General features: G+C 40.5%; 1 protein-coding gene across 4 annotated transcripts; it reads left to right on the forward strand.

The window, feature by feature from the left end:
* The first annotated feature begins 4705 nt into the window (after positions 1–4705).
* Positions 4706–26641, forward strand: ATP6V1C1 (ATPase H+ transporting V1 subunit C1). Of its 4 annotated transcripts, none has more exons than XM_031591108.2 (13): positions 4706–4853; positions 9279–9460; positions 11908–11975; positions 13043–13128; positions 13451–13545; positions 17642–17733; positions 18782–18880; positions 20199–20267; positions 22913–23005; positions 23089–23182; positions 23647–23744; positions 24805–24931; positions 26042–26641. In XM_031591108.2, the coding sequence occupies exons 2-13, from the start codon at positions 9329–9331 to the stop codon at positions 26135–26137; spliced, it is 1149 nt and encodes a 382-aa protein (XP_031446968.1). In that variant the 5' UTR covers positions 4706–4853; positions 9279–9328; the 3' UTR covers positions 26138–26641. The 4 variants fall into 4 exon arrangements, with proteins under 4 accessions (XP_031446968.1, XP_089993986.1, XP_031446969.1 ...); XM_090137860.1 differs by lacking the exon at positions 4706–4853 and adding an exon at positions 5112–5215; XM_031591109.2 differs by lacking the exon at positions 4706–4853 and adding an exon at positions 5241–5405.
* The last annotated feature ends 1041 nt before the right edge of the window (positions 26642–27682 follow it).

Genomic DNA, 27682 nt, shown 5'->3' on the forward strand with positions numbered 1-27682 from the left:
ATTGCTGCCTGGCATGGCACATGTGCTCTGGGTCATATGAGCACTGTAGAGCTATTCTAGCCCTGGGTAGTGTTATTTCCATCGCTATCCATCTCATGTGTTCTTATTTTCACTCTCCAAATTCAGAAGTGCACTCACTGTGTGCAGCTGTAAAAGATCAGGCCCAAAGGGCAACAGTGCCACCCTGCCGTCTCTTGCCTAACTCCCAGGTTAAGTTTTCTTGATGATAAAGGTCCAGTAATTTTATCTGCAAATAGCCCTGTGTGCCCTATGGCACACTCAGGCCAACTTGTGTTTAGCCTGTGGATAAGTGTTTTGCTGAACCAAAACGAGTTATTTGGATGAGTTATTCAAAACTGAACGTTAGCCTATGTGGAGAGTTGGTCTTCTTTGACAAAAATTTGTGTTAAAGAATGAGATTTGTTTGCAATGATTCAAGGATATTATTATCATAAAACATACAACAGAAAACAACTGAGGACAAAAAGACCCACTACAATTCTCCTTTCACCAACTGAATTTTTTATAAACATATTTTTCCAGCCATAAAAAGACTATTTGCTATTTCTTTCTAAGTCTGCATAAAAATACCCCTGTCAGGCCACATGGAGCAATGATATGGTAAGTATGTTTATAAAAAATATTAGTGAACATATCTGTTTAATCTACCATATACCCACTCATATCTCTATATCTCTGGTGTTAAATATTAGTCCTTTCCTGTGTACTCCATGATCCCATTAACAATTACTGCGTGCCAGGCTTGGGTTTCTCATTGCACAGGCTGAAGCTCACTCTTATTGTGTGTTTAATGTGAGGGTGCTAATATATTGATTCTGTGATTTGTGTTAATTCTTTTTTCCATTTTTGTTGTTTTGTTTCCTAGTGAAGAGTTACAGATTTCCTATGGGCCTGGCCCCATCCACTTGACTCTCACTCACTGGATATCTATAAGCACTGATGAGACTCATCAGTGCTTATAGAGACTCCCTCTGTGTCTTTTCTTCTCCAGGCTGAACAGTCCCAGGTCTCAGCCTTTCCTCATAAGGGAGGTGCTCCAGGCTCCTCATCCTCTTTGTAGCCCTCTACTGGACTCTTTCCAGTAGTTCCCCGTCTTTCTTGTACTGAAGAGTCCAGAATTGGACACAGGACTCCAGACGTGACCTCACCAGGGCAGAGTAGAGGGGAATCACCTTCCTCAACGTACTGCCCACGCTCTTCTTGATGCACCCCAGAATACTGCTGACCTTGGCCACAAGGGCCAACCTATTATGCACGAGGGCACCCAGGTCCTTCTCCACAGAACTCCCTTCCAGGAGGCCATCCCCTAAATCCATATCAATGCCCGCGGCTAGTCCTCTCCATGTACTGAACTCTACACTTGTCCTTGTTGTACTTCATCAAGTTCCTTTCCACCCAGTGCTCCAGCCTGTCCAGGTCTCAATGAATGGCAGCACAACCTTCTGGCACGTCAGTCACTCCTCGCAGCTGCATATCAGCGGCAAACTTGCTGGGTGGGGGGCACTCTATCTCTTAAACCCTGATGGTCCCTGGTCCCTGATGAAGATGTTGCCATTGTACAGGTTGCTTGCTATTCCTCCATGCTTAACAGTGTAATTCACCGACTACTCTGTTTATTCATAGAGGTTAATGCCAACTTTCCATCTGATATCTTGGATCTACGGATCGCTCAAAAAAAAACCTTATCTTGTTCCAAAAATAACATAGCTATTGACTTGCCTTTGCTAGTTAGTGTCAGTATATGGCATATGTTGCCATATTCACAGAAAATAACTTGGAATAATAAAGAGAAAATGTACTTATTTCTAAGTTTCACAAGAGTTTCTACTGAACGCTGAATGAATGTTAATAATTCAGCCACTAAAAAATAATTCTGCAGGAATTTGGTACTCAAATGTCTAAAAATAAATTGGCAAACTTTTAAAGTGGGTGAGTTTCTTTTTTTACTATACTATTTAGAGTATGCTCTTTTTTTTTTTTTTTTTTTTTTTAACTTATGTGAAAAATGTATGTCTAAGAAAATTCTACCAGTTTAGGTACATCTAAGATATTATGAATGGCTGTGGGCAGCTCCATGATGGGACTATATTTAAAAGCCTCTAGTGATTGAAGAACAACATAAATGGTTGCAGGAAGACTGACTTGCCACATTAGGAGCTGTTTCACAACATTTATGCTTCAAGCTTGACTAAGAAGTTTGGAGCAGCTAGGTCTACAAATATTTACAAGGAAGAAGACCACTTGTAGAACAGGAGCCTGGAGTTGCTCCACAGAGTTCATAGGACTGGGACTATGTAAAGTCACCTTTTTGGTATCTGTTATCACAGCCGTGCTTTGTCTGTACTGACAGTGGAACGGAGTTCTCCACTATTCATCTGCAGCTACAGGATGGCTCTAAATTGTGCATACTTGAGAAAAAAAGAAAAAGAAAAAACAGGAAAGAATCATTTGGTTCAGGAACACCGACGAATCACCAAAGTAGCTTGCTTTTTGTGCATGGCTCCTGCTTTCTCCATATACTATTGTGAATTAAGATAATAAGCAGTTTGAAACAATAGAAGGAATTCACTTCTTGAGTACTGCAGCAATCTTCAGCATGCTATTTTTTACTTAGGAATTACAGTGTGAAGTGATAAACAGGAGTTTCAGGGCCAGAATTCAAATGCAATGGTTTTTCTCTAAAGCTATCTTTTTCCAGTGTCTCCCAGAAGGCATATTGTCTTCTTTTCCAACTCTTTTACTGTAGGACAGAAGCAATAAAGCAATTAAGTACACATATGTGGTGCTAAAGGACATGATTTAGTGGAGAGTTGTTAGAGTTAGGGTAGTATGGTTAGGTCGTGGTTGGACTCAATGATCTTTTTAGGATCTCTTCCAAACTGAGTGATTCTGTGATGTACTGCAAGTGTTCAGAGAAGTGCAATGAAAGTGTGAGGGCTCTAGAGCACGAGTCTAATGGGGAGTGACTGGAGGAACTGAGATTGTTCAGTCTGGAGAAGAGGAGGCTCAGGGGAGCCCTCATCGTCCTCTACAACTGCCTGAAAGTAATCTGTGGTGAGGTGGGAGTCGGCCTCTTCTCCTGGATACAGTGACAGGAATGAAAGCTGATGGCCTCAGGATGAGCCAGGGGAGATTCAGTTTGGATATTAGGAAAAATTTCTTCCCAGAATAGTGTTGAGGTATTGGAGCAGGCTGCCCAATGGAGTCACCATCTGAAATGTGGAGAAGTGGCACTGAGGGACATGGTTTAGTGAGCATGGTGGTGATGGGTTGATGGTTGGACAAGATGATCTTAGCGGTCTTTTCCAATCTAACTATTCTATGATCCTACAGTTTTAATCAGCAAACTATCATTATATTTTCCAAAACTTTTCCAAGAGTTTATCTGACAGTCAGCCAGCCATAGCAAGAATGAAACTATACAGTTTCAAACTGAGTATCTTTCTCTGTCCTACAGGCACGGTGCCACACAGCCACAGGCAGCCAAGGCCACTCTGAGCCACACGCACGTTTCTCACAAGTTTCCCAACCAATCCCAGAGTTCGGGGAAGGTGTCAGCCCACTCCCAGTGTACTCGCTGGCAGCATGCAGCCTCTCCCTGCCTCACCTGGAGGCTGCAGCTGAGCACTGGGCCAAAACCAAAATTAAACCCAGACCCCACAGAAGAAAATGAGAAAGCCTTGTTAGGCTGTGCAGATGTTGCTGGTACTGATGTCACTGCAGAGGTCACAGCTGTAGCAGTTTTTGCTGTCTCTTGACCTGAGATTTTGTCCCTTAACCTGAGACTCTGGTTGTCCAGAGCCAAGGGATGGGCACAGGATGGGACACCAAACTGCAGGATGGTCTTCCCAAACAGAATGGATGAGTTCAGACACATTTTCAGTCGAGAAATGTCAATCTTTTCGCATCCCCTTCTGTTTTCCTCCTCTCCCTGTAGAAACGAGATGGCCCCAGAGGCCTCAGCCAGAAGATGGTTACACCTTGCCACCAAGCCTGAGATTGGCATTGACCAGGACTGGAATTGCGTAATACACATTTATATAGGTATGCGTATCCTTCAGAATGCATTCATATATACAAGAGCGCTGCTCTGAAAGTAGTGCCTCCTCTTTTATTATGTCAGCCCACAATGTCAGAGGCTTGTGTTGGTGTTATGGCAGTAGAGGCTGAACCTTCCTGCCAATATTCTGTTAGATGTTGTTGCTGTGTGACAGATGGCAGCAGAGGGACAATCTGCCAAAATGGCGTCTGACATGGAAGTGTGTATGAAACAAAGGCATACTACTGAATTCCTCCATGCAGGAAAAATGGCACCCAGTGACATTTACTGATGCTTGCTGAACGTTTATGGAGACCAAACAGTGGACGTGAGCACAGTGAGGCGGTGGGTGCTGTATTTCAGCAGTGGCGACAGCAACAGCGGATCACCTCTGCTGGTGCAGATGTTTACAAGCACAGCATGTAAGCTCCTCTTCACTGCCAGTGAAAATGCCTAGCTAGTAGTGGTGGTTGTGTAAAATACAGTGTTTTGTAGCTGAGAATTTACTGTGCTTTTTGCTACAGTTTTAGTGGAAATAAATAGGAGGCACGACTTTTGGAGCAACCTACATACCCAGCAATACCCACCCACTCTCCAGCCATCCCACCGCACGCCCGCACTGTGCCACGCCGGGTTTCGAACCCGCGGCTCCAGCTCCACGCCCCTCCCCGCTCCGCCGTCTCGTGACCGACGCTGCGGCGAGATCAGCTGACCCGGCGGCTCACGTGACGAGGCGGTGGTTGTGCGGGCGGCGCGCGGCTGCGGCGCGCGGCGGGGGATGGAGCAGTGACGGGTGAGCGCCGCGCGGGGCGGCTGGGAAGGAGGCCGCGGCCGGGCCCGAGCGGGGTCGCCGCCGTCTTCCTCCGGCCTCCGAAGCCGCGGCCGGGCCCAGCGGGGAGGACGGCAGCCGGCCGGGCCCGCGGCTCCGCGGCCTGCCTGCCTGCCTGCCTGCCTGCCGGCGGCGGTTGCGCTTGCGGCTCCCGCCCCCGAAGCCGGCCGCAGGCTCTGCGTGCCCGGGCTTCGGGACGGGCGGCCGTGGGGCGGCCCCTGCCTGTGCCGCTCCGCACCGAGGGGCCGCGGCTCGGAGCCTTCCCGTGCCGCCGCGGCTCCCGCCTGCGGTGCTCGGCGCTGAGGGCCGCGCGCCGGGCGTCGGCCGTGAGTTGTGGGAACGGGCGCGGAGAAGCGACGCGGCGGGGCTCGGGGCTGCCGGGCGGCCTGAGCGCTTCTGGGGGAGGCCTGCGCCGAACGGGAAATACGGTGCCTTCGCTTCCCTCTCCAGCGTCGTTCTTGAGAAACGCAGCGCGAATTCTGTTCTGACATGGCCGCGTGTGTTCCCGTCGTTGAGGTGTGCGTTCGGGGGCTTTGTTGCCGACGTTGGAGCCGCTTTTATTGGAAATCCATTCCGAACAGAAATTAAGCAATCTCAATTACAAGTAGCAACGTGAGAAACATTAACAATGCCATATCTAGCTGATGTCAGCTACTGAAGCAGCTGGGGTTCAAAGCTGATACTCTGGAAGAAAACTCAAGGGAAAAGTAGTACTTCAAGAGTATTTTAGAGATGCGCTGTGCTTATTTGACAGGCAGAGCATCCTGGCAGCGTGGTTATGTTACCTGGACCTCTTTACAGTGGCATATGGAAGGCTTTATTACCCGTCAGAGTCCTGCTGCAGGCATGGTTAGGTGAAGGCATCGAGGAATTCACAGAGTGCTGTGAATCTGAACTGAGAGAAGTGTGTTCTCATGGATTTATGGTGTTATGGCCTTACAAGTGTGAACTGCATTCTTTGTGAGTGCTAGGCAAGGTGCGGTCAGGTCAGTGTTACTGATCTTGCAAGATAGAGTTATTTTATTTTTGTGAACTTTTAAGATACCGGCGCTCCAGTTGATCAGTATGGGAGTAGGAATTTCGTGACCTGCAGTATTGTAAGAATTGCTGTCACAGCTCAGTGCTGTGTGTAAACTAAGAGAGGGGAGATTTACTTTAGATGTTAGGAGAAATTTTTTACTCAGAGGGAGATGAGACGCTGGCACAGCTGTCCAGAGAAGTTGTGGATGCCCCATGCCTGAAGGTGTTCAAGGCTAGGTTGGATGGGGCCCTGGGCAGCCTGAGTTGGGGACTGGCAACACCAGGGAGCTGGAACTGGATGGACTTTAAGATCTCTTCCATCCCAAGACATTGTGTGAAAAAGCTGGAACTCCAGAACCTGTTCTCAGAACTTCTATTTAACTCCAGCTTCTGAGCTTTGGTTCATTGTGGTCTATAGAGAAATTTTTGAATAAACTTTCTTATGTTCCTGACTTAATGAGTTATTAAGACTTTTTTTTCCCCAGCTGTATAGCAAACACTTCTTGCTGAGTTGTCCAGAAGGTACAGTGACATCTCAAAAAGTCTTCCATTTCTTGACAAGTAGTTTTATCCGTACTCAGTAGAATTAGGACCGTGATTCCTACTTGCTTCGAATCACAGTGGCTGTAGTACTGAATTAACGGTGTCAAGAAGACTTGAAAGTTTGATTAAATGTGTTGGTGCATTGAGTGCTCTAAGCTGATACATTTGTGTGGTGGACAGTTCCATTTAGGAATGCAGTTATCTGTTTATAAATGTTTCTGCTTTTTATGGGTGTGCCTTGGAAATAATAGGAATAGCAAAAAATAGCTGACAGTAATTAGGTGAGACAGTACTATGAGAGCTTGCACTCTGTGGTGGTATGTCACAGAGCAGTGCCAGTCATGGAGGTACGAGTTGTAAGTTAAAGTTCTCATCAGCTCTTATTGCTCTTTCTCAGTTTTGTACTTGCTGGATCCTCGGCTTTTCCCTGAGATTGTTGTTCCAAAACATGAAAGCAGACAAGTTTGGTAAATTTTGCCCGGAATGATCTCAGGGCTTCCAGTTAGCAGACTCCAGTTGACCTAAAGAGAGAATAAATTCACTACAGCAGTGGATCTCAAGGAAGGTTTTATATATGTAATTATACATGCGTGTATACATATATGCGCCATTATTTGCAGTTCTAAGGAGTAAAATAATAATTTACTTAAAAAAAAAAAAAAAAAAGCTGTCTACATGCTTGCATGATCTGAGCACTTGGTATTTCCTGCTTTATTCTCTGGTGCTCTTTAAGTGTAGCAGCACTTCTCCTTTTTCCAGTTCTTGTTTGTTGTTCCCTAGTTCTGATTGCAAATTCCATCTTCCTTACATTGCACAAACATGGGAGCAAGCACGTAAAATTCTGTGAAGCTTCTCTGCCTTGTGTTTATTTGGAAGTATTTCTGGCCCCATAAAAAAGCCCCATTGTTCAGACTAGTCTGTGTAACTGACTGGAATAGTGCCAAGCTGTCAGTCTTTCACCCACGTCAGATAATCCTCTGCTCTGCTGAGGTGGCTGGGATGGGGAACAGGCTGTTAGAAGTGGAGCGGTGCTTCAGGAATGGCAGTCATGCAGAGAACAGTGGAAGGGAGAAGCATTACCCAGCTCTGTGGTTACTGGGAGCTATAGCTGCTCCACAGCTGCTCCTCTTGCCACAGCTGTTCAACTCAGTAGTCAAGATCAATTCATTTTCCCTTCAGGTATTAAAGAATTATGAAGTTGTTTTTAACTTTGTAGTAGACTTGTCTTGATTTAAAATTGAAATGGTTTATCTTTGAAGACCATCTTTAAAAGGCTGAAAAGCTAATTGAAGAAATCATTCTTTGCAATGGATCTGTTAACATCTCTTCCCAGAAAAAAAATCACCTAGATTTTTGACAGTGAAGTGTTTTTCTTTTTCAGTCTATAACATGATGAGTGAGACAGACTCATGGTGAACATGTAACTGTTTCCTTAGGTGATGTGATCTGTGGAAACTAAACATTTTCCTTAAGATCTATTTATTTTTAGTGGAAAACTTGAGAATGCAGTATTCCATCTGTTTTGCTGAACAAAAGCCTTGGGCTTCTGTGTTACGGCTCTTCTGCCTTCTACAAGTGCTTTGCTGCTGCTGCCATTTGAACTAGTTCCTCTTATTTATCCTCTTATTTATTCGTTCCAAAGCTTCTTCAAGTCCTGGTGTAGCCAACTCCCAACAAAAGCCAATCTAAAGTTTAAACACTTGAGTGCACGTGTAAGCTGCAATGATGTTTCCTTGTTGGATGAAGTTGACTGTAAACTCGATGGTGTTTTTTATAGGGTCAGTGTTCATTGAAGCATGAGGATAAGTAAAGTGCCATGTATTCACTAAGTTTGGCGTGTGTTAGGCAAGATAATGCATCTAAGTGATCAAAATAAGAAAAAATTTTCTCCCATTCCAAAGTGTTGATTGTAGACCTCCCGTGGAAGCTCATTAGTACAGTTAGTGTTTCCCTAAACAATCCCCTTAAGATAATTTGTGTTTAATACATGTACTGTCTTGAATAGTATTAGTGTGATCTTATTGAAGGTGCGTGATGAGAGCAGGGGTACCAAGGGTAAAAGAGCTCTCCTTCATGTTGAAATGAGTGTCCACATTATAGGGTAATATGTTCATAGAATCACAGAATGATTTGGGCTGGAAGGGACCTTTAAGATCATCTAGTTCCAACTCCCTGCTGTAGGCAGGGACACCTCCCATCAGACCAGGTTGCTCACAGCCCCGTGCAGTCTGGCCTTGAGCGCCTCCAGGAGGGGACATTCACAGCCTCTCTTGGCAGCCTGTTCCAGTGTCTCACCGCCCTCACAGTAAAGAATTTCTTCCTAATATCTAGTCTAAATCTGCCCTCTTCCAGTTTGCAGCCATTTCCCCTCATCCTGTTGCTACACACCCTTATACAGTGCCTCCCCAGCTTTCCTGCAGCCACCCTTCACGTACTGGAAGGGCGGCTATAAGGTCTCCTCAGAGCCTTCTCTTCTCCAGACTGAGGTGCCCCAGCTCACTGGGTTACTGGGTCTATTTTCAGTTAGATTGCATGTGATCTTTTGTAGGAGTTGCAGATGTTAATGTTGCAAACTCAGTCTTTAATGCGTGGGTTGGGCGGTTTAAAAAGACTGCAACTGTGCAAATGTGCAAGACAGTAAAAGAATTTCTGTAAGACAGGAAAAGAATATGGAACCAGGTGAATAATGTCAGTAGAATCTTATCTGGTGGGTAGGGCTGCACTACGGTTACATGAAACAAGAGGTTTTTCTTCAGGCAGAGCTTTAAATCTGGAACTAATGGCAGATATTCTTTCTCTCCCAAACCTCTCATTTTTTCCTGCCAGCATCTTGACTCTGTCTTCAGAAGCAGAAGCATCACGATAGAGACACAAAGATGACTGAGTTTTGGCTGATTTCAGCTCCTGGGGAAAAAACCTGTCAGCAGACATGGGAGAAACTACATGCAGCAACTACAAAAAATAACAATCTCTCTACTAATTCCAAATTCAATATTCCAGACCTGAAGGTAAGTAAGCTCCCCATCACATACAGGAAGTACATTTGTTTCATAGTTTGTTTGCTTTTTTTTCTAAAACTGTAGGTGATGAATACTTGGAACCTTTATAGAAAAATAAATGGCTGATGTCTCTTGGAGCATGAGTGGATCCAAAAAATTAATTTAGACAATTGATTATCTTTTTATCTGGAAGTCTAAGATGAAAATTCTTCACTCTGTAAGTTTTAAATGCTCAGCAAGCTGTTCTTTCAGAGAATACAGTGTTTTTCCAGGAAAAGCAGTCTTGATCTCATACTGCCAGCAGTTAGCCAGAGAAGAAAATTAACTTTGGAAATTAAGGTGCAAATGGAGACCTGTGATTTGAGTGTTTAGTTGAGTTTTCTTTGATTTTATTTTTTTCACTTCTGAGTTGTCTTTTCTGACTGAGATGCGATGAAATGGGTCGATTTAAAATAGGGGAAACACAGCTGCTATCTTTATGTTCAGAAGTAGCATTCTTCAGGTAGAGTAGTGATTACCTCCAGCTGAGCGTGAGTTCCAGCGTGACCTGCCAGTGTGTTACAGAGAAGAGGAAGAACACTTTTTCAACTATTTCTGCAAGAAGGAAAGATAATTGTTCCTCTAAAAGCATGTTTCTCTTGGTTAACTACTATTAGCAGGGATGAGAAAGGGTAGGAAGACAGTGTATTAAATAAAAGGTCTACCTAACACCTGAGTGCTTCTTGAACAAAAAGAATGGTAAGCTCAGTTTAACTTCTTAGAACTGTAAGACTAGCAGAAATGAAGGGGAAAAATGTCACCCCTATGTATCTGTATACAAAATGTTTCAAGTGGGGTGATGTTTCATTCTGTCTCCACTAGGGAATGGGCCCAGAGCACCCAGTGCTTTACTGCCTCTTTTAAGAGAATCTTCCATTTGCCAGGTTAACGTTCGCTTTTAGACCATCCTGAGTTATTTCAGAATATGTATTAGTAGAGGAATGATGAGGGCCTTTGGCAGATGTCAGTCTCCTCCCCAGAGGAGGTAAGGTGCCTTGGGAGGTGAGTCAGGATGACATCTAACTTATCAGCTGCCAATGGTATTTAGAAGAGTTAATGCTAAAAACTTGTGGCCATTACGGCTATTAACATTTGTTTTCATTTCTCCTCTTGCATTTCCTATGAACTAAAATTATTCTGCTTCTGCCCCTTCTGAGAATATACTTTATGTACAGTGGGACATAATCTGGCTTCTGTGTATCTAGTAAAAGCATGTTAGAAGTGACATCCTTTAGTGAATGCTTGTTATTGGAAGCAGTCTCCACTGAACAGCAGCCATATTACTCAAGGACTTATTTATCCTGTGTCCCGTAAATGAGTACTCAAGACATTAGCTTCCTTATTCTTGTCTGTAGCTCAGAAGAAGGCGAGTCTGGGAAAGATTTTATGACATTGCTTAAGTAGTTGTTTCCTTTTCTGCTTCAAGGCTGAAGAAAACAAGAATTGGGCCAAGATGAGTAGTCAAATCTATGAATGGAATAAAGATACTAAATTGAAAAAAAGATACTATCATCATCACTAGATGGAAGATTTGATTTCTGCATAATAATAGTCTAGCAAGAAACATAAGCGAGTAACTGAAATTTTGGAGTTTGAGAGTCATCTTTTTGGAGATAGCTCCTATTTTCATTGAACAGAATGAATAAATGTGTCAGTGCTTGAAGCAATCCAAAGAAACTCTTATAATGTGACCAACTCAAATCAAAATCTCTATTTGGCTGTTAAACTTGAGCATTACAGTGTTGTCTTTTTTTTTTTGTATCTTAAACCCGTTTGAGATTTGTGTAAGGATAAACTAAATCATGGAATACTTAACTACTGTGCTGTAATCTTCATGCTTAAATTATACTCAGTCTAAAATAGTCATCCCTGACCCTAAAAGGTATATCTATTTCTCTAGATTATTGTATGAGGTTTGGGAAGAAAGTAAAAGCTTGTAGACAATCTAAAAATATTTCATTACTCTGGATACAGAAAGTCTTAGATTCTTGTTGGCCAGACTGCTACAGAACTATTGAATCTTCTGCATGTTTGAAGTTCTGGTTGCTTCTAGCACAAAGATATCCAATTACAGAAATTTCAGACTTGATCTAAAGTAGTAAATAAAATGCTAATATGGAAAATGCAGCCAATTCATAATATAAAAGTTGGTTTAATATGCTTTGCAAGGCTAGAATGCTGGAACAATGTGCCAGGCTAGAGCGATTAGATCTAGTGCTGCTAAACTTTAGGGATATCTTAGCCACACTTTCTTCTGCTTACCTTTCTTAGATTAACAAGTCTGAAATATTGGAGTACTGTATTTTATGTAGTTCTGCAAAGCTGCCTGTTGAGGAGATTTGGCTTTTATTGTCATCTGGTTTTTATCTTTTCAGGCTTTCATACAGGTGCTAACACATTGTGATCTTTCCTTTTAGGTTGGCACGCTGGATGTTTTGGTTGGTCTGTCAGATGAACTGGCTAAGCTGGATGCATTTGTGGAGAGGTAACATTTTATTTTTACTAACATGCAAAATATTAGAGCAGTATTGACACTTTACCAATCCATAATGATGCATGGATTGTTTTCATCTTTTTTGTTTTCATGTTGATCTTCTTAGCTTACTGAAACTTAGTTTGTTGACTCCCCATGGAAGATGCTTTTTCTTCTAGTATCTGTACTTGAGGCAGGGAGGAGGGATGGAAGAATCCAAACTTCTTGTGGATAATGGGACACGATGTATGGATGAAGGATGGTTCTCCCTGTAATAGTGCTGTACGTTGCCAGATCCTGGAGAACTGTTAAGAATTGAACCTGACGGCTGCAGGAAATGACAGTGAAATGGAATAAAATGTGTTCTTCTAGTATAATAGAATGCTGTTTACAGGCTTCAGGAAGGTTCCTAACCTGCAGAGATGATTAAACAACATTACGTCTTAAAACTGTACATTTTGAAGAAATTAATGGTCCTTTGAAAGTGATTTTGAGCAAATGTAACAAAAATTTACATAGCCAGAATTTGTGGAGCCATCTTCTGTTTCAAGGAGAGAATTATTAAGTAGTTATGTTAGAGTACTCAGTTGTTGCCAGCATGGCATGTGTCAGTAATAGTGAACTATTTTCTAGTGGAGAAAGCAGTTCTTGTGCCTCAGATTTCATAAGGCTTAGGGCTGGAATTTCTCTGTACTTCTTCAGTTATCTTTGGTATCTTGTCTCAGTTGCCTTGTGTTCAATTTTTATTAGTTATGTCTTCTACCTCACAATCTATTATGAGAGAGGAGGTAGGATTTTGAAATTACAGACTTATGGAGAGTAGCAGAAAGTAATGTCACCTTGTTGAGAACTGATGAATTGCAACACTAGAAAAGGATTTTTAAAGAATTCTGACATGTATTTGTGATACTGAGCACAATTTTTGCTCTTGGAAAGCTTATACGTAAAACAGTTAACACTTTGTTTTGATCCAGTCTCCTAATTCTTTTCCCAGGCAATTTCAGGTGAGTTCTCAGAACAGTGTTTATCAAAATGGCAATTTTTTCCCTCTATTTATAGCTTAATCTTTCGTTTTTCAGTGTTGTGAAAAAGGTGGCCCAGTATATGGCTGATGTTTTAGAAGACAGTAAAGATAAAGTTCAGGAAAATCTTCTGGCTAATGGAGGTAAAGTGTTAACAATAACATGTGCATTGTAAAAGGAGTGGGAGGGAAGGAGGTGATCCAGAAACATATTTACTGCTGCTTCTCTTTGATGGTCTGAAAGCCTAGTTTAGGCATGGAAGTAAGTTTTCCTGTGAGTCGTTTGCCGTGGTAGAAATGATAGGATTCAAAAGGGCAAGTAATTATAGATCTGCATATGAAATATTCACATTCCGAGGCCCTTTGATCCTTTGGGGCTGTCATCACTAGTCTCTGAAGGAATGTAAAGGTTGCTGATCATTGTAGACACTATTGTCTGTCTTAAAGTCCTTCTTTATCGCTTTAGTTGACTTGGTCACATATATAACAAGGTTCCAGTGGGATATGGCCAAATATCCGATAAAGCAATCATTGAAGAATATTTCAGAAATCATTGCAAAGGTAAGATCATTTGTTTTATAAAACTTAATTGACCTTTTGTTATTTTATGCACAATGTGATGCTCAGAGCTTGTTTCTAGTTTGCCAGCTTCGTTTAACTTTGAGAGTAGTAGCAAACCTGTAATAGTGCTTAGTGTTGTAGTAACCAAAGAAGTAATTCAGGATGGGGACAGAAACTGGAGACTATGCTCACTGAAGGCCACAAGCTGTCTCTGCTGGTTTTATTTCCTAAGAAAATGAATTTAACAAATAGCTAGCAAACTATTTCACTTGCTGTCTAATTTTTGCTGTACTAGCTTTACACTTGTCTGATGTTATCAAACATTGTGAGCTATTAACACTGAAATCACAGTATTTATTTACTTTCTGGAAGCTATGGTGCCCAGCTGTGAGGGGAAAACTAAGTCTTCAATGTAAGGAAAGCTCATCTCGTTGTGGTTGTTTTCTTTCTCTCTCTTCATGCTGATAAAGTGTTCATAATGTTACAGATTTCATTTATACTTGTTGTGAGCATGGATAATAAGATCTTGAGTACCAAGTTACTGCATTAGAGTGGTGAAAGAGTTCTGTGTGAGCTATTCTTGCTTTAAATATCTTCTGAGCTTTTCCAGCTTCTTTTCTGTGTTTTGTGATTTTCAAACAGCTCTGGAGATATTTGCATCAGTAAGATACGTAACCAAGAATAAAAGTGCAGCAGCTGCTCAGGATACCTTTGAGAGAGTCTTTGGTGTTGGATACATGGATACAAGAACTGGGAGGAGTTGCATGTCAGTTCTGGCAAACTGATGCTGTGCACTGACTGCAGATTCCATTTGCAAGTTTCTTTCCTGAAACTATTTAAAATTTTTGCCGAGACTATAAAGTCTTAGTTACATTCTCAGTCATCGTTATTAACACTTTACCTTTGATATATTCTTTGTGGCTATCGCTGCATTCTGAATTTACACCTGAAATTATGTTCAGTAATGATTCCTGGAAAACATCTGCAGTGTGGTGTTATGTTGTGGGAATAAGGACTGAATTATGACTTTAAGATTTACATATTAAAATATCCCACACATTTAGAATGTGATACTATTGAAGAACCTGAGTGCTTGCTTCTTTACAAGCAGTGGAGTGTTTCATTTTCATACCTTAGCAGGTACTTGAGAGAACAGGTATGAAGTTCAACTCAGGAGAAGAGAAGTGTGGTAAAAGAGGAGTAGGGGGAACATAAGATGGGATGAAGCATTTTCTACAGCTTTTATCAAGAAAGTGGTTCTTGAAGTTACTTACCTTTAGTTTGGCCATGGAATACAAGTGAAAGCTACTGAATTATTAAATAAAGAGAGACTTGAACTGAATTTTCTCTAAATTTTGGAACTTACATGTTGTGGTAAAGAACTCGTTGTTGACAACGAACTTGAAGGGATGATACCGTTTGTTGGCATATTATCAAGGATTCAGTACATATTTTTCTGTGTCCTAGAGTTTGATAGATAAATTATCTGCTTGCAACAAAGCTGGGCTCCAGAACCTGGACTTCAAATATAACTCTCTTGTTTTCTTCACCCTCTAGTTTAAGCACCTCACTGAGTTATTACGCTGTACAGTGAATGCAGAGAAAAACATCTGCTCATCTGTTAGAGTTCAGCCTGAAATCAGCATCTTTAGGTTGCTTTTTCTCTGAATGATTTTCTTAATACTCCTTGATAACTGCTATAGCAGTACCGTGAGTCTTCCTTTCTTATTTGCAGTGACATTCATGAACTTTCTCGTTCTTTACTGAGAGTGGTGAGGTACTGGAACAGGCTGCCCAGAGAGGTTGTGGATGCCCCGTCCCTGGAGGTGTTGAAGGTCAGGTTGGATGGGGCCCTGGGCAGCCTGGTCTAGTATTAAATGGCCCTGCATGTGAAGGGGGGTTGGAGCTTCATGATCCTTGAGGTCCCTTCCAACCCTGGATATTCTGTGATTCTATGAATTCTTACAGCAAGACAAAGTTCGAAATGTGACTCTTCCAGTGTTACGCTCAAGTGTATTTTCAGGAGTCCCACTGCAACATTGAGGTTGCAGCTCTGCTTTTTCTGGTAGTTCAGAAGGAAGCAAAACTGATTCTTATTTATGGTAAACTCCAGTCAGTGCAAGTTTTCTTTTAAAAGACTACTGACTTTACAACTGAGAGCGGTTAAAGGATGGACAACTGTAAGATAATGAATGGATCTGCTTCATAAACAAGTTTGGTATCAGCTGTTTTTGATTTGTCATTAAGCAATGTGCATTTCAACAGTTCTTGAAAGTTCTGATTGTTGAAAAGTGAAAGTGGGAGGCTGCCAGTCTGGGAAGATATCCAAATGCACCTGCTTCATAATATCTCATGCTTTTTTCCTAATGCTGGCTTCTTGCTGTAAACATGTTAGTGCTGTTTCTTCTGGTATGAAAAAGTTGTGACAAAGAGATGTGCTTTGATGGCTGCCAGAATGTTCCTCATACTTGATTAAAGGTGACATCAGTCAAAGGATCTGAGTAACTATAAAGACTGATATGAGAGCAAACTCTCTTATCTCTTATTATTATTAAACACTCTTATTTCAGAGTATTTTGTCTAAAGCATTGCTGTATATCTGCAGAGGTGCGAGCTGTTCACCTGTTGCTGAATGAAACTGCCAGGGTGTCGATGCTTTCAACAGCTTCTTCTTGGTACAGATGAGTGAACCTGTGTTACCATAAACAAGGTTGCTATAGAACAAAGTGACATACTTTTAAGAGACTTATTTTGTACAAATGAAGTTTGAGTCCCCAAGCTGAAGTGCTGTTTGTAGTATGCTGAAGTGCTGCATGCAGGCAGATGTTTTGTCAACAGTCTGGGTGCAAATGAAAGGAGAGGCTCTTAGCTTTGTGTTCAGATACATGCCCCTAGCACTTCTCATATGCTTGTTCCTATGTACTGTGCTGGAGGGAGTGGAGGAGGGAGTAGGCAGTGGTATGAAGCCAAAGCAGTACTTCTCCAAGTTCTTACAGTTATCCGACTTCACTAAGCAAACTTGAAATATTTTACTGCGTAGGGTAGGTGCTGATTGAAGTATGACTGGATGCTTACAAACTACTCACCGCTTAATTTGTTTTGTTCCACAGCTTGCTGCCAGATTACCCGACTGGGTCACTAGTATTTGCTTAGACAAATGTTTGAAGTAAACTGGGTTTGTCTGAAATACCGTTCATCTGTCTACCCTGAAGCTGGACCTGGGCAGCTTCAGGCATTCCAAAGTATATAAGCTCTTATTAAACGTAGAAAATATCTGTAAAACAGGCTTTCCTTTATGTCTGTAAGCCAATGCCAATATATAAAATTGCAGCATAGAAATTCATGAAGGGAAGTGATGATATGATTATTGTATATTTCTTTGAAAAATATGGAAAATGGGAAATAAATGATTGGGGGAAAATGTGGTAACATATAAAGCCGTAAGTAGTAATGGCCACTGGGAGTCAGGTATGTGAAACATTTTGTTGATGCTCTATCTTTTTGAATAAACAAGGCTGTCCTTCTCAAAGAGAAGTACAAGTAAAAACATGCATTGAGCAGATATAGTCTCTTAAGTTGTAGGTGATGTGAAGCAGTAGTGCTTTGTGTTACTTAATTCTTGCTTTCCTGCTTATAAGACTGTACTGTCATTCATGTCATTAAAACTCTAACGGGAGAAAAGTGTAAGAATAGAGGAAGCAGAGGAAGGAAATGATGCTCAGCATTTGCCAGTAAGCTTGTGTTACTGTGTGAAGGTGATCTTAAATGCTCTGTCTGCTGAGCTTGAGAGTGGTAACACAGTAAGTGGGTGGAGTACTGATCAGCTGGGTGCAGTAGCATGTCCAGTTGACACCACTAACCCAGAAGAGGATGTGTAATTCTTACTGTTGGCTCATTTTCTTTCATAGATATTATAACTGAAAATATCCTGAGTTTCAAGTGAAGCTTGTTAAGTCCTAGAGAAATAAGCGTTTTATCTTGTGTGTTTTTTCATCAAGCTCTTTCTGGCAGATAAAAGATCTATGTTTTGAAATTCAGAAATTGTTTTTTTTTTTTTAAATCAGTCTCTGAGTCACTTTTTAATTTAATCTTTAAGGGAGTAAACCAGATTGACAATGATCTTAAAGCAAGAGCCTCGGCATACAATAACCTAAAAGGGAACCTTCAGAATTTGGAAAGAAAGAATGCGTAAGTCGTATCTGTTGTTCGTTGCTGATATGTGAAGAGGTTGTGGCTCTAAGCTTAATGTGTTTTTGAGGCGTTTGTCAATCTTGAACAATGGATGTCACAGGACAATATTTATTACCAGCTGACTTGCTGGTAACAGCTCACTTGTGATTGACAGTGCTTGTGAAATAATCCAAACGCGTGTATAAATTACTGATGCCTTTGGGAGAAATTTGCTGTTAAAGTGGTGTGTTACACCGCTGTATTGATGTCTAGCTAAACAAAGAAGACTTTCCCCTTAATCCAGTTCTTGCTGTAAGCATCTCAATGTCACTGGGTTTCTTCCATCAAAATTAACAAGCAGAGGGACAGGTGTTTCATAAATGCAAGTAAGAGTGCAATAAAAAGAGCTGCATGCTGCCCTGTCAGGTACATGTGATTATTCAAATACAGTGAAGATACAGTACTTCTGTCTAAGTATGGTAGATTAATTTGACTTAGCTCTGTCATTAGTGTTAATGATTGTTTTATGAGTGAGCTATAAATGCCTTCTTGAGCCATAGTAATTTGTCAGCTAAGTCTCATAATATCTGTGTAGGTTCTTATTCCTTAGTGAATAGGGCAATATGCCACTGCTTTAAATTTTCACTGAGGTTCTGAGTGTAGGTCTGCAGTAGCTTAGTTCTAACTCTGAAGCCCCATATAACAAATTTCATAGAGAATTAATGGTTCTTGTGGTTTTAAATCCCTCTTTAAAAGAGAATTTGGCTTCCTAAGTCTGTGACGTGTTTGGAATGTAGAAATGCCACACAGCAGTGGAGCTACTGATCTAAAAAAAAAAAAAAAAAAAAACAAAACCAAAAAACAAAGAAACAAAAAAAACTTCCAGTGACTTCAGACAGTAAGCCATAATGTTCATATAGGAACTTTTGGTTTGTTCTGCTACTAATGAATGCTTAAGTGAAATATTTTTGAAAAATGTGTATACTACCAGACACTAGAAACTATTGTGAATACCAGCTCAGTTTTCAAACGTGCATTTACTGTGGTTGTCTTTATTTCTCTACAGGGGAAGCTTGCTAACCAGAAGTCTTGCTGATATTGTCAAGAAAGAGGACTTTGTACTTGATTCAGAATATTTGGTCACGTTATTAGTGATTGTACCAAAGTAAGTTTGTTTAACTGAAGAGCAGAAGAAAATAATAAATTTTAATCAAGCAATAGATCCCACTCTATCCCAGCTCTATTACACTGTAAGAGAGGATGTCTGAAATTGCTTTGTATCTTCCTGGATCTACTTATGAAAACATTTGGATGCCTATAGCAAATGAGCCCATGTGCATATATTCCATTGTTCATAGGAATGCTGGGTTCTCATGATTTTGTTTTAAGAAACTGAAGATTGTACTTCTTCTGTTTCTTATCTGACATCATGCTGTGGAAGGTATCCTAATGAAAATAATAATTGCAGAGTAAAAACATGAGTTCTTTTCTGTAAGGTGGCTTAATGATTGAATTATCCAGATTAACTCTATGCTGGCTTTCACAACTTAATGAACCAAGTAAACTCTTTGCAACTTTACTCTGCACTCTTTCAGGTAGGTAGGACATTGCTTTTGTACTTAGTAAATAAAACAGGATTGCATTGGTAAAGACTTATATAGTGTCTAAGGTTTTCTGGGAACAGGTTGTTCCTAATCCAAATTGACAATAGATCTGAAATAACAGGAAAAAAAAATTAGCCCTTTATCCGAGGCAAAGTGGTAATACATATATCTTTAAAACTTGTGAAACGAGAAAATAGCTGTGCTCTGGACAGGCAGTTCTTTTTCTTTGCAGCACTAGACTGTTTTCCTGGAGCTGGGAACAAGGAGAGTTTCTAACTTGTAAAGACAGCATGTAAGGCTGTTCATCACATGAACACACAAGTAGTCTCTCACTTGTGAAACTTCAACAGCAAAACAGGTCCAGTGGTTTTGCAGAGAACTGTTAGTTGGTTTACCTTGTTGGTTATTTTTCTTTTACCTTTGACTTGTTTTTGGTGTTAAAAGGCAGAGCTACAGAAAGGCAGAGATGTCCAAATTCTCCAGAGTATTTTAGGCAGTTGCAGTGATCTGTAATTGCAGAAGGAGGATTCCCTTTAGCTCAGAAGAACAGAGTTGTGAACAAAGTTTGATAAACCTCGACAGTTAAGTCCATTTGATCCTCTGAGATTTATGCTGAAGGATGATTGATTTCATTGTTCCTTGATTTTAAAACAGTCATATGCTTGTCAATTTATACAAAAACTGAAGGGAAAATATATTTCTCACTTTTTTCAGTGTAGCTTATTTAGCAATAGTTGTAAGAATTGTAAGGGTAAAACTGTTGTGTATTTCTGACAGCCTACAGCTGAGTTGGAAGATGTAATGATTAAATTCATTTTGAAAAACTTTTTCCATCTGGATTTTTTCTACAATAATAATCATAACCTGTGTATTTTCTAGGGTAAATTATAATGACTGGGTTAAGCAATATGAAACGTTAGCAGAGATGGTTGTTCCACGTTCCAGCAAGTAAGTCATCAGTATGAAATCTCATGTGCTTGTATTTTACATGGTGATCTTTATCTGTAGTGACTTCGGTTAGTCTAAAACTTGTCAAAAATGTCTAGCTATGCAGCTTGCTCTGAGTCAATCAGGCTTGGTGTGGTTGAAGAAAAATTTTTAAAAATCTGTCTCCTTATAGGGTTAATGAGCTATCAAACTCCTCACTTATGTGGGAAGGGTGAGTTAATCTAGTTCAGCTCAGGCATATTTTGATACACTTTGAAAACTGCTAAAAAAATCAAGAACCAGAGGTGTAGACTTTGATCCACTGTGCATACAAATAAGTCACTTCTTGTGTGCTAGTGAGGGTCCCCACTGCTAGACTGTTGTGTGTAATGGAAAAAACTAAGGCCAGGATTGGGTTGATGTTGTTAAGCAACTTTCATAACCTTATTACCATATCAAAAATACAGTCAAATTGTAGGAGGAAGCATTGCTGTGTTAATTTGAATTGACAGATTTGGGTTTTGATCAGGCAAATCTGATATTACCAGCTCTGTGCCAGTTAAAAAAAATCTGAACTTGCTCAGCCAAACTTCACGTTTGGGTTGGATCAATGTCAGCCTAGTAGGAAATCTGCTGATGATTCTGAAGTAATTATGGGAAGCCATCACCTAGAGATGTATTGAGAAGAGGTTAAATCATTGTGTAATGCTTGTATTGAAGACAGTACAACAATGAAGAACAATTTCCTCAAACTTTTTTATCAAAGCGAACTCTCAAAATAAGCATTATTATATTGACTTGGACAGACTGGAGAGTTGGTAGAATGCTTAGAGTTAGAAGGGACCTTTTAAGGTCATCTGCAAGAAGCAGGGACACCTACAGATAGGTAATGTTACTCAGAGTTTGGTCCAGCCTGGTCTTGAAAGTCATCAGGGGTGTGGCATCCACATCTCTGGGCAACCTGTTCTAGTGCCTCACCATCCTCAGTGTAAAAGACTTTTTCCTTATTTCCAACTGTATCTCCCCTCTTTAAGCTTGAAGCCATTTCCCCTTGTTCTGTCACTACAGACCCTTGTGGCAATGGTCCTGTCGCCCAGTCTCCTTCTTTCCTATAGCTCCCCTTTAGATACTGAAATGCTGCTATCAGCTCAACTTGGGTCTTCTTTGGGATGAACAGCCCCAGCTCTTTCAGCCTGCCCAGAGAGGTGTTCCATCCTTTAGATCATCTTTGTAACCCTCCTCTGGACGCATCCCAACAAGTCTATGCCTCTCCTGTACTGAGGGCTCCACATCTGGATGCAGTACTCCAGGTGAGGTCTCACCAATGCAGAGTAGAGAGGCAGGATCACCTCCCTCGACCTGCTGGCTGTGCTGCTTTGGGTGCCATCCAGGGATATGGTTGACTTTCTGGGCTGCAAGGGCACGTTGCTTGCTCATGTCCAGCTTTCCATCCATCAGTACCCCCCAGGTCCTTTGCAGCAGGGAGGAACCTGATGAGGTTGAATAAGAACAAGTGTAGAGTCTTGCACCTCTGAAGGAATAACTGTATGCACCAATACAGGTTATGGGCCGACCTGCTGGAGAGGAGCTCTGTTGAAAAGGACCTGATTGTTATTGTTGACAACAGGTTGACTATGAGGCAGCAGTGTGCCCTTGTGGCCAAGAATGCCAGTGGTACCTAGGGACACATTAAAAGGAGCGTGGCCAGCAGGTCAAGAGAGGTGATCCTCCCCTTCCACTCCGCCCTGATGAGGCCACATTTAGACTACTGTGTTTATTTCAGGGTTCCCCAGTTCAAAAAGACAGAGATGTTCTAGGAGGAGTCCAGTAGAGGGCCGCGAGGATGATAAAGGACCTGGAGCATCTCCCATGTAAAGAAAGGCAGAGGGACCTGAGTCTGTTCAGCCTGGGGAAAAGAAGACTGAGAGGGAATCTGATAAATGTTTATAAATCTCTGAAGAGAGGTGGGAGACAAACGGATGAGGCCAGGCTCTTCTCAGTGGTACGTGGTAGTAGGACAAGGAGCAGTGACGTCAAACTTGAACATAAGAAGTTCCATACAAACATGCAGAAGAACTTTATGGTAAGAGTGTTGGAACAGGCTGCCCAGAGAGGTTGTGGAGTCTCGTTCTATGGAGATATTCAAGACCCATCTGGTTACCTGTCTGTGTGATCTGTTGTAAGGGTACTCTTCAGCAGGGGCATTGGACTCGATGATCTCTTGATGTCCATTCCAACCTCTATGATTCTGTGAAAGTATAAAATAGTAAATCTGGGCATCTTCTTTAAAAAACTCTTATTAACACCAGCTTCCTTATTCCCTTCTTCTTTAGAACATGTGTTTAAGAATTCTGTAGTCTAAACTCTTCAGCATTAAGTCAAATCTAGTTCCTTTTCAAGTAAAATGATTTTAATTTGAACCAATCCCTAGGCATGTATGATGTGTTTCTGTGTGGTAAAGTGTCACTCTTTACAAAGGAAATAATTAATAGTGGTCGCTAAAGCTTTTGTTACTTTCTATAGAGAGTGTTTAATTTGGGAACTCATCCCATGTGACTATTTACAATTATGTTCCTGCCTAAGTAGCAATAAAGTACAACTTAAACCATTGTATTTCAGGTCTTTAATGACTTGAACCTTAATTCTAACTTTATTTTTCTGTGTAGTGTACTCTTTGAGGATCAGGACAGTTACCTTTGTAATGTCACCTTGTTCAGGAAGGCAGTGGATGACTTCAAGCATAAAGCCAGAGAATACAAGTGAGTCTTATTTTTGTGTGTTCTCTTGTGCTTTGAAGCATCTCTGGATAGCTACTTCTGATTTTATTCACTTCCAAATGCAGATTTCTGGTCCGTGACTTCCAGTATAATGAGGAAGAGATGAAAGCTGATAAAGAAGAAATGAATAGACTGTCAACCGACAAGAAGAAACAGTTTGTAAGTCTGTGCAGGGTAGTCATTACAGAAACCTAAAATGTCTAGGACTTGTTATTGCTACATAGCAATTTCACGAGCTTGTGATTCTGAGAGAGCATTGCAGGGATGACACATCACAGTCAGCCTGCCACCCGGTTAATCTTCTTGGGGATAAGTGCTGAACCAAGTGTTGGTATTGCAGCTAAAAATATGTGAAATCTGAAAATTGGCAAACATTTGAATGAAATAATCAGATATTATTAAAATGGTCCTTTATACAGTTGGACCATGACAAGTGGGATGATGTACTGAAGAGACAACAAGTCTTGTTACATTTATCTTTGCTTTGTGCAAAATCACCTTTGAGCCATTATGTCAATAGCAAACTATCTTTAATTCGTCTGTCACACTACAAACGTTGAGTATCTGCTTAAATGTGCTTAGTCGTCTGAAACTTTTTCTGAGGATTTTTTTCCCTTTTACAGGGGCCTCTGGTACGATGGCTGAAAGTTAATTTCAGTGAAGCTTTCATTGCATGGATTCATGTGAAAGCACTCCGAGTTTTTGTTGAATCTGTTCTAAGGTAATGAGACAGGCCTGAACAGAAAATTCTAGGAAGAAAAGTACATCTAGCTTTGCTTCACTTGCTTGAGTTTTGTTAATGCCACTCTTCCACAAAGTGGGGAACAGTGGAGTAGGGCAGCAAGAACAACTGTTGGCATAGCTCTTGTTGCCAGGTGTGGAGCATTTGTGGTAGATAACTTCCATCTCATTCCTTCAGTGCTTTAGGGGAGTTGTCTGTCCGTTGTAGTAAGGTATTTCTGCTGTGTTTTTTAGCTTGCTTAATTGAGCTGCTTGTAAAAAGAGCTTACTATAGCTTGTGTTTAAGTGAGTAATGTAGATAGTTCAGAATAAAAAGTTTTGAGGCTTTGAGTAGCAGTGCAGTTTGACATCTTCAAATGTGTGCTAGTACACAGCAGTTCTTGTTCAGTATTTTATATGTAAGATTTCTTTGTTTTTTTCATAGCCATCCAGAAGCATAGCTAATGAGTTGACATTGCTGTAGTAGTTTAAACAGACCTGGGTTTTTTTCAGAATGGAAAGAACTTAGTCAGAAAACCAAAAGGTGTTTTTAAGTTGGTTTTGCTAAGAGTTGTTGTTAAGGATGCCTTCAGAGAAGGCCTTGCAATCTTGCAAACTTGCAGTCTGATTTGTTTTTCATAGCTGCTGCAGGCTTATTTTGAAGACGATCTTAAAGAAGACAGTTTGACTTAGTTTGAGTATTGGCAGATATTTCTGCACATCTAGAAAGGTGGGTGGAATAGAAACTGGATGCTCCACCTAGTGGTGTAAGGAAAGTCTTGCTAGTAAATTAATGGAAGTGTTCAAAACTTCAGGTAATGTTTTGAGAATTTTGTAAAGCACTTGGATTTTAAAAGGATTTAGACATTTGTTATTTTAAGCTTGAAGAAAGAAGTTCTGCTTCATGTCTTACTATGTGTGATACAAACAGAGCGATTTTGCAGAAATAGAAATGAGCGGACTTTCCTCATCAGCAGTAGGATTCTTTCTCAATATAAAATACATTTCGTAGAAGAGAGCTTATTTCATCACTTTCATAGTTGTTTGCTTAACTTCTCCAGGTATGGTTTGCCGGTAAACTTCCAAGCAATGCTGCTTCAGCCTAACAAGAAAACAATGAAGAAACTGAGGGAGGTTTTGTATGATTTGTATAAACATCTTGACAGCAGTGCTGCAGCTATCATTGATGTAAGTGTTTTTGTAATTGCTTCTCTTAGATTAAGCAAAAAAAAAAAAAAGTTTACTATCTTCTTAAAAAGCTACATCTCTTCATTTTTATTTTTTTTCATGGTACAAAAAACTGTCTCCATATAAAAGTGCAGCTTCTGTCTTATGTTTTTGCAAAGGAGATAGTATGTAAAGTTGCACCCAATGTGTTTGAAGAGCTGTCCGGTGTAGAAGTTCTGTTTCACTTCTTACTGCATTCTTTCCTGCTACCCATGGAAGGATGTCTTGCATATTGGATACATATTCACATTCTCAAAGACTTGAAAGAGAGTTTTGATCTGAAATTAGGCTTAGAAACTTGAATGCATTTCCTATCTTGTTTTTGATCCTTAAAGAAATATTTAAATTGTCCATTGTCCAAGCTAACAATGGCCTTAAAATACTGAAATGATCTTTTCTTTAGTTGCTAATTTGTATTTTTAAGTTCATGTCATTGTTCTTCTCTGCTAATGAAGTCTAAGTCGTGCAGATAGTCATCTGTTCCACTTTCATATTTTATATTCTGTTTAAAACTGGTTTGTTGGGAGACTTATTGTACTACTTTAATTTTATATTGAAAAGCAGTGCTTTTCATAGTTAAAAATTGAGTAAAAATTATCACATGTTGAGTTCAGTTACAAAAGAAATTTTTTAGTTATATTTATTGTAATATTTTTTCCAAAATATTTCAAGGCAATTTAGTGGAGACAGGAATGTAAGATGATTGAAGTGAGAGTTGCTAAGCTTCATGTAGCTTCTTGGATCAGTACCCTGTAACATTATTTGTGTAAGCTGGCTGAGTTTAGTGGTAGTAGAACATAATTGGAGTCCTTTACCTTCCTTTTAGTGGTGGTGTGTTTACTAATGAAATGGATATGAATTATTGATGCAAAGCTACTTAGATTCTGGAAATTGTTGGTTCATTTTCTCAAAGTTAGAACTTTTTGTTACCTGATTTTCCATTTTCAAGTGAATGTTTAAGCTTGAAGTCTTGACTGTCTGATTGTCTTCTAAAAATATGAATGTTTAAATCATTTTCTGAATAGGAGCCCAAGTTGTAAGAATCTAACCAGCTTCAAAACTTATTTGCAGGCAACTATGGATATTCCGGGCTTAAACCTCAGCCAGCAGGAGTATTACCCGTATGTGTACTACAAGATTGATTGCAATTTACTGGAATTCAAGTAAAAATTCCCAAACGTGACAATCCTGTGTTGGTGTAAACAAACAGAAGTGAGGTTGAAGTTATACCTTTAACACTCTACTAATCATATGCTTGCTTCTTATGTTAGGTGAATTTTAACTGCAGTGGTCCATCTATAGACATTTTCTTTTTAAAGGAAAGTGTAGGTAATCTGCTTTTGAATAAACGTCTGTAAATGTATATTGAGAGAATTGAAATATTTATAAACAGAGTGATTTATTTAAGGGAAAGGTCATTCCTCTTTCATACGTGATCTGTGTTAATTCCATTCCCCGTTGTTTATTAAAAAAAAATTGTTTACAGAAGAATAGTGTAAATGTTTATGGCCATTTTGTTCATTTGATTTAGTAGATACACGTGTTAACATTGTTGAACTGTGATGTAAAGTATGTAAGATTGGTATGAAATTGTGCTTTCTGAATGTTGTAAAATTACAATCGAAGCACTGTAAGCACACAGGAAAAAATAAACAGACCTGTGCAAATGTGTCACTTTGTTGTACAACATCTAATTGCAGTTGGCCGTGTCTGAACTGAAACAGTGTGTTATGGCTTAAATCCAGTGCTGCATCCTGCCTGCATTGGTACAAAAATGCCATTGGCTGAAACACAAATACTGTTAAGAGTTGTAGGTATTTCTTTTACTTTGGGCAGAAACATGCAAGTGTGGTGACTGCTCACCAGGCCTGTGTGTGAATGTTTGTCTTATTTGTATCTTCATGACTCTCAGGATTTGAGATGGTTCTTCCACAAGTGAAGGTAAGATGGGATGCTAACAACCAATACTAATGTGATTTTTTTTTTTTTTGTAATTTTGCATTTCTAGAATCATAGAACAGCCTGGGTTGAAAAGGACCACAATGATCATCAAGTTTCAACCCCCCTGCTATGTGCAGGGTCGCCAGCCATCAGACCAGGCTGCCCAGAGCCACATCCAGCCTGGCCTTGAATGCCTCCAGGGATGGGGCATCCACAGCCTCCTTGGGCAACCTGTTCTAGTGTGTCACCACCCTCTGTGTGGAAAAACTTCCTCCTACTATCTAAGCTAAACCTCCCCTGTCTCAGTTTAAAACCATTTCCCCCTTGTCCTGTCACTATTCCCCCTCATAAACAGCCATTCCCCTTCCTGTTTATATGCTGCCTTCAAGTACTGGAAGGCCACAATGAGGTCTCCCCAGAGCCTTCTCTTCTCCAAGCTAAACAATCCCAGTCCCCTCAACCTTTCCTCATAGGAGAGGTGCTCCAGCCCTCTGATCATCTTAGTTATTGCATTCTTTGCAATCGCTTGCAGCCTGGGACTGCTTTCTGGCTTTGAATTATTGGATAGCCTTTGCTGTTTTTTTCTTGTTGTGACATCCTTCCTACCATACAATACATGTGACGACTGCCATTTAGTGTATATATAGAGAGGGGTTGTTTATTTTAGTACCAATTGTCACACCTGCTATAAACATACTACATATTTCAGTTGCTAAATGTATAATAACAACTGCAGTGCCCTTTAAAACTGACTTAACACTGAGATGGGAA

Source organism: Phasianus colchicus, chromosome 3 (assembly GCF_987193195.1).
Source record: "Phasianus colchicus chromosome 3, bPhaCol1.hap1.1, whole genome shotgun sequence".
NCBI classification, from domain to species: Eukaryota; Metazoa; Chordata; class Aves; order Galliformes; family Phasianidae; genus Phasianus; species Phasianus colchicus.

Excerpts from the sequence above, each read along its gene's own strand:
- ATP6V1C1 (XM_031591108.2), top strand. The coding sequence starts at position 9,329 with ATGACTGAGTTTTGGCTGATTTCAGCTCCTGGGGAAAAAACCTGTCAG. Across the intron at positions 9,461-11,907 it reads TCAATATTCCAGACCTGAAG|GTTGGCACGCTGGATGTTTT; the intron begins GTAAGTAAGCTC and ends CTTTCCTTTTAG. Across the intron at positions 18,881-20,198 it reads TTATTAGTGATTGTACCAAA|GGTAAATTATAATGACTGGG; the intron begins GTAAGTTTGTTT and ends TGTATTTTCTAG.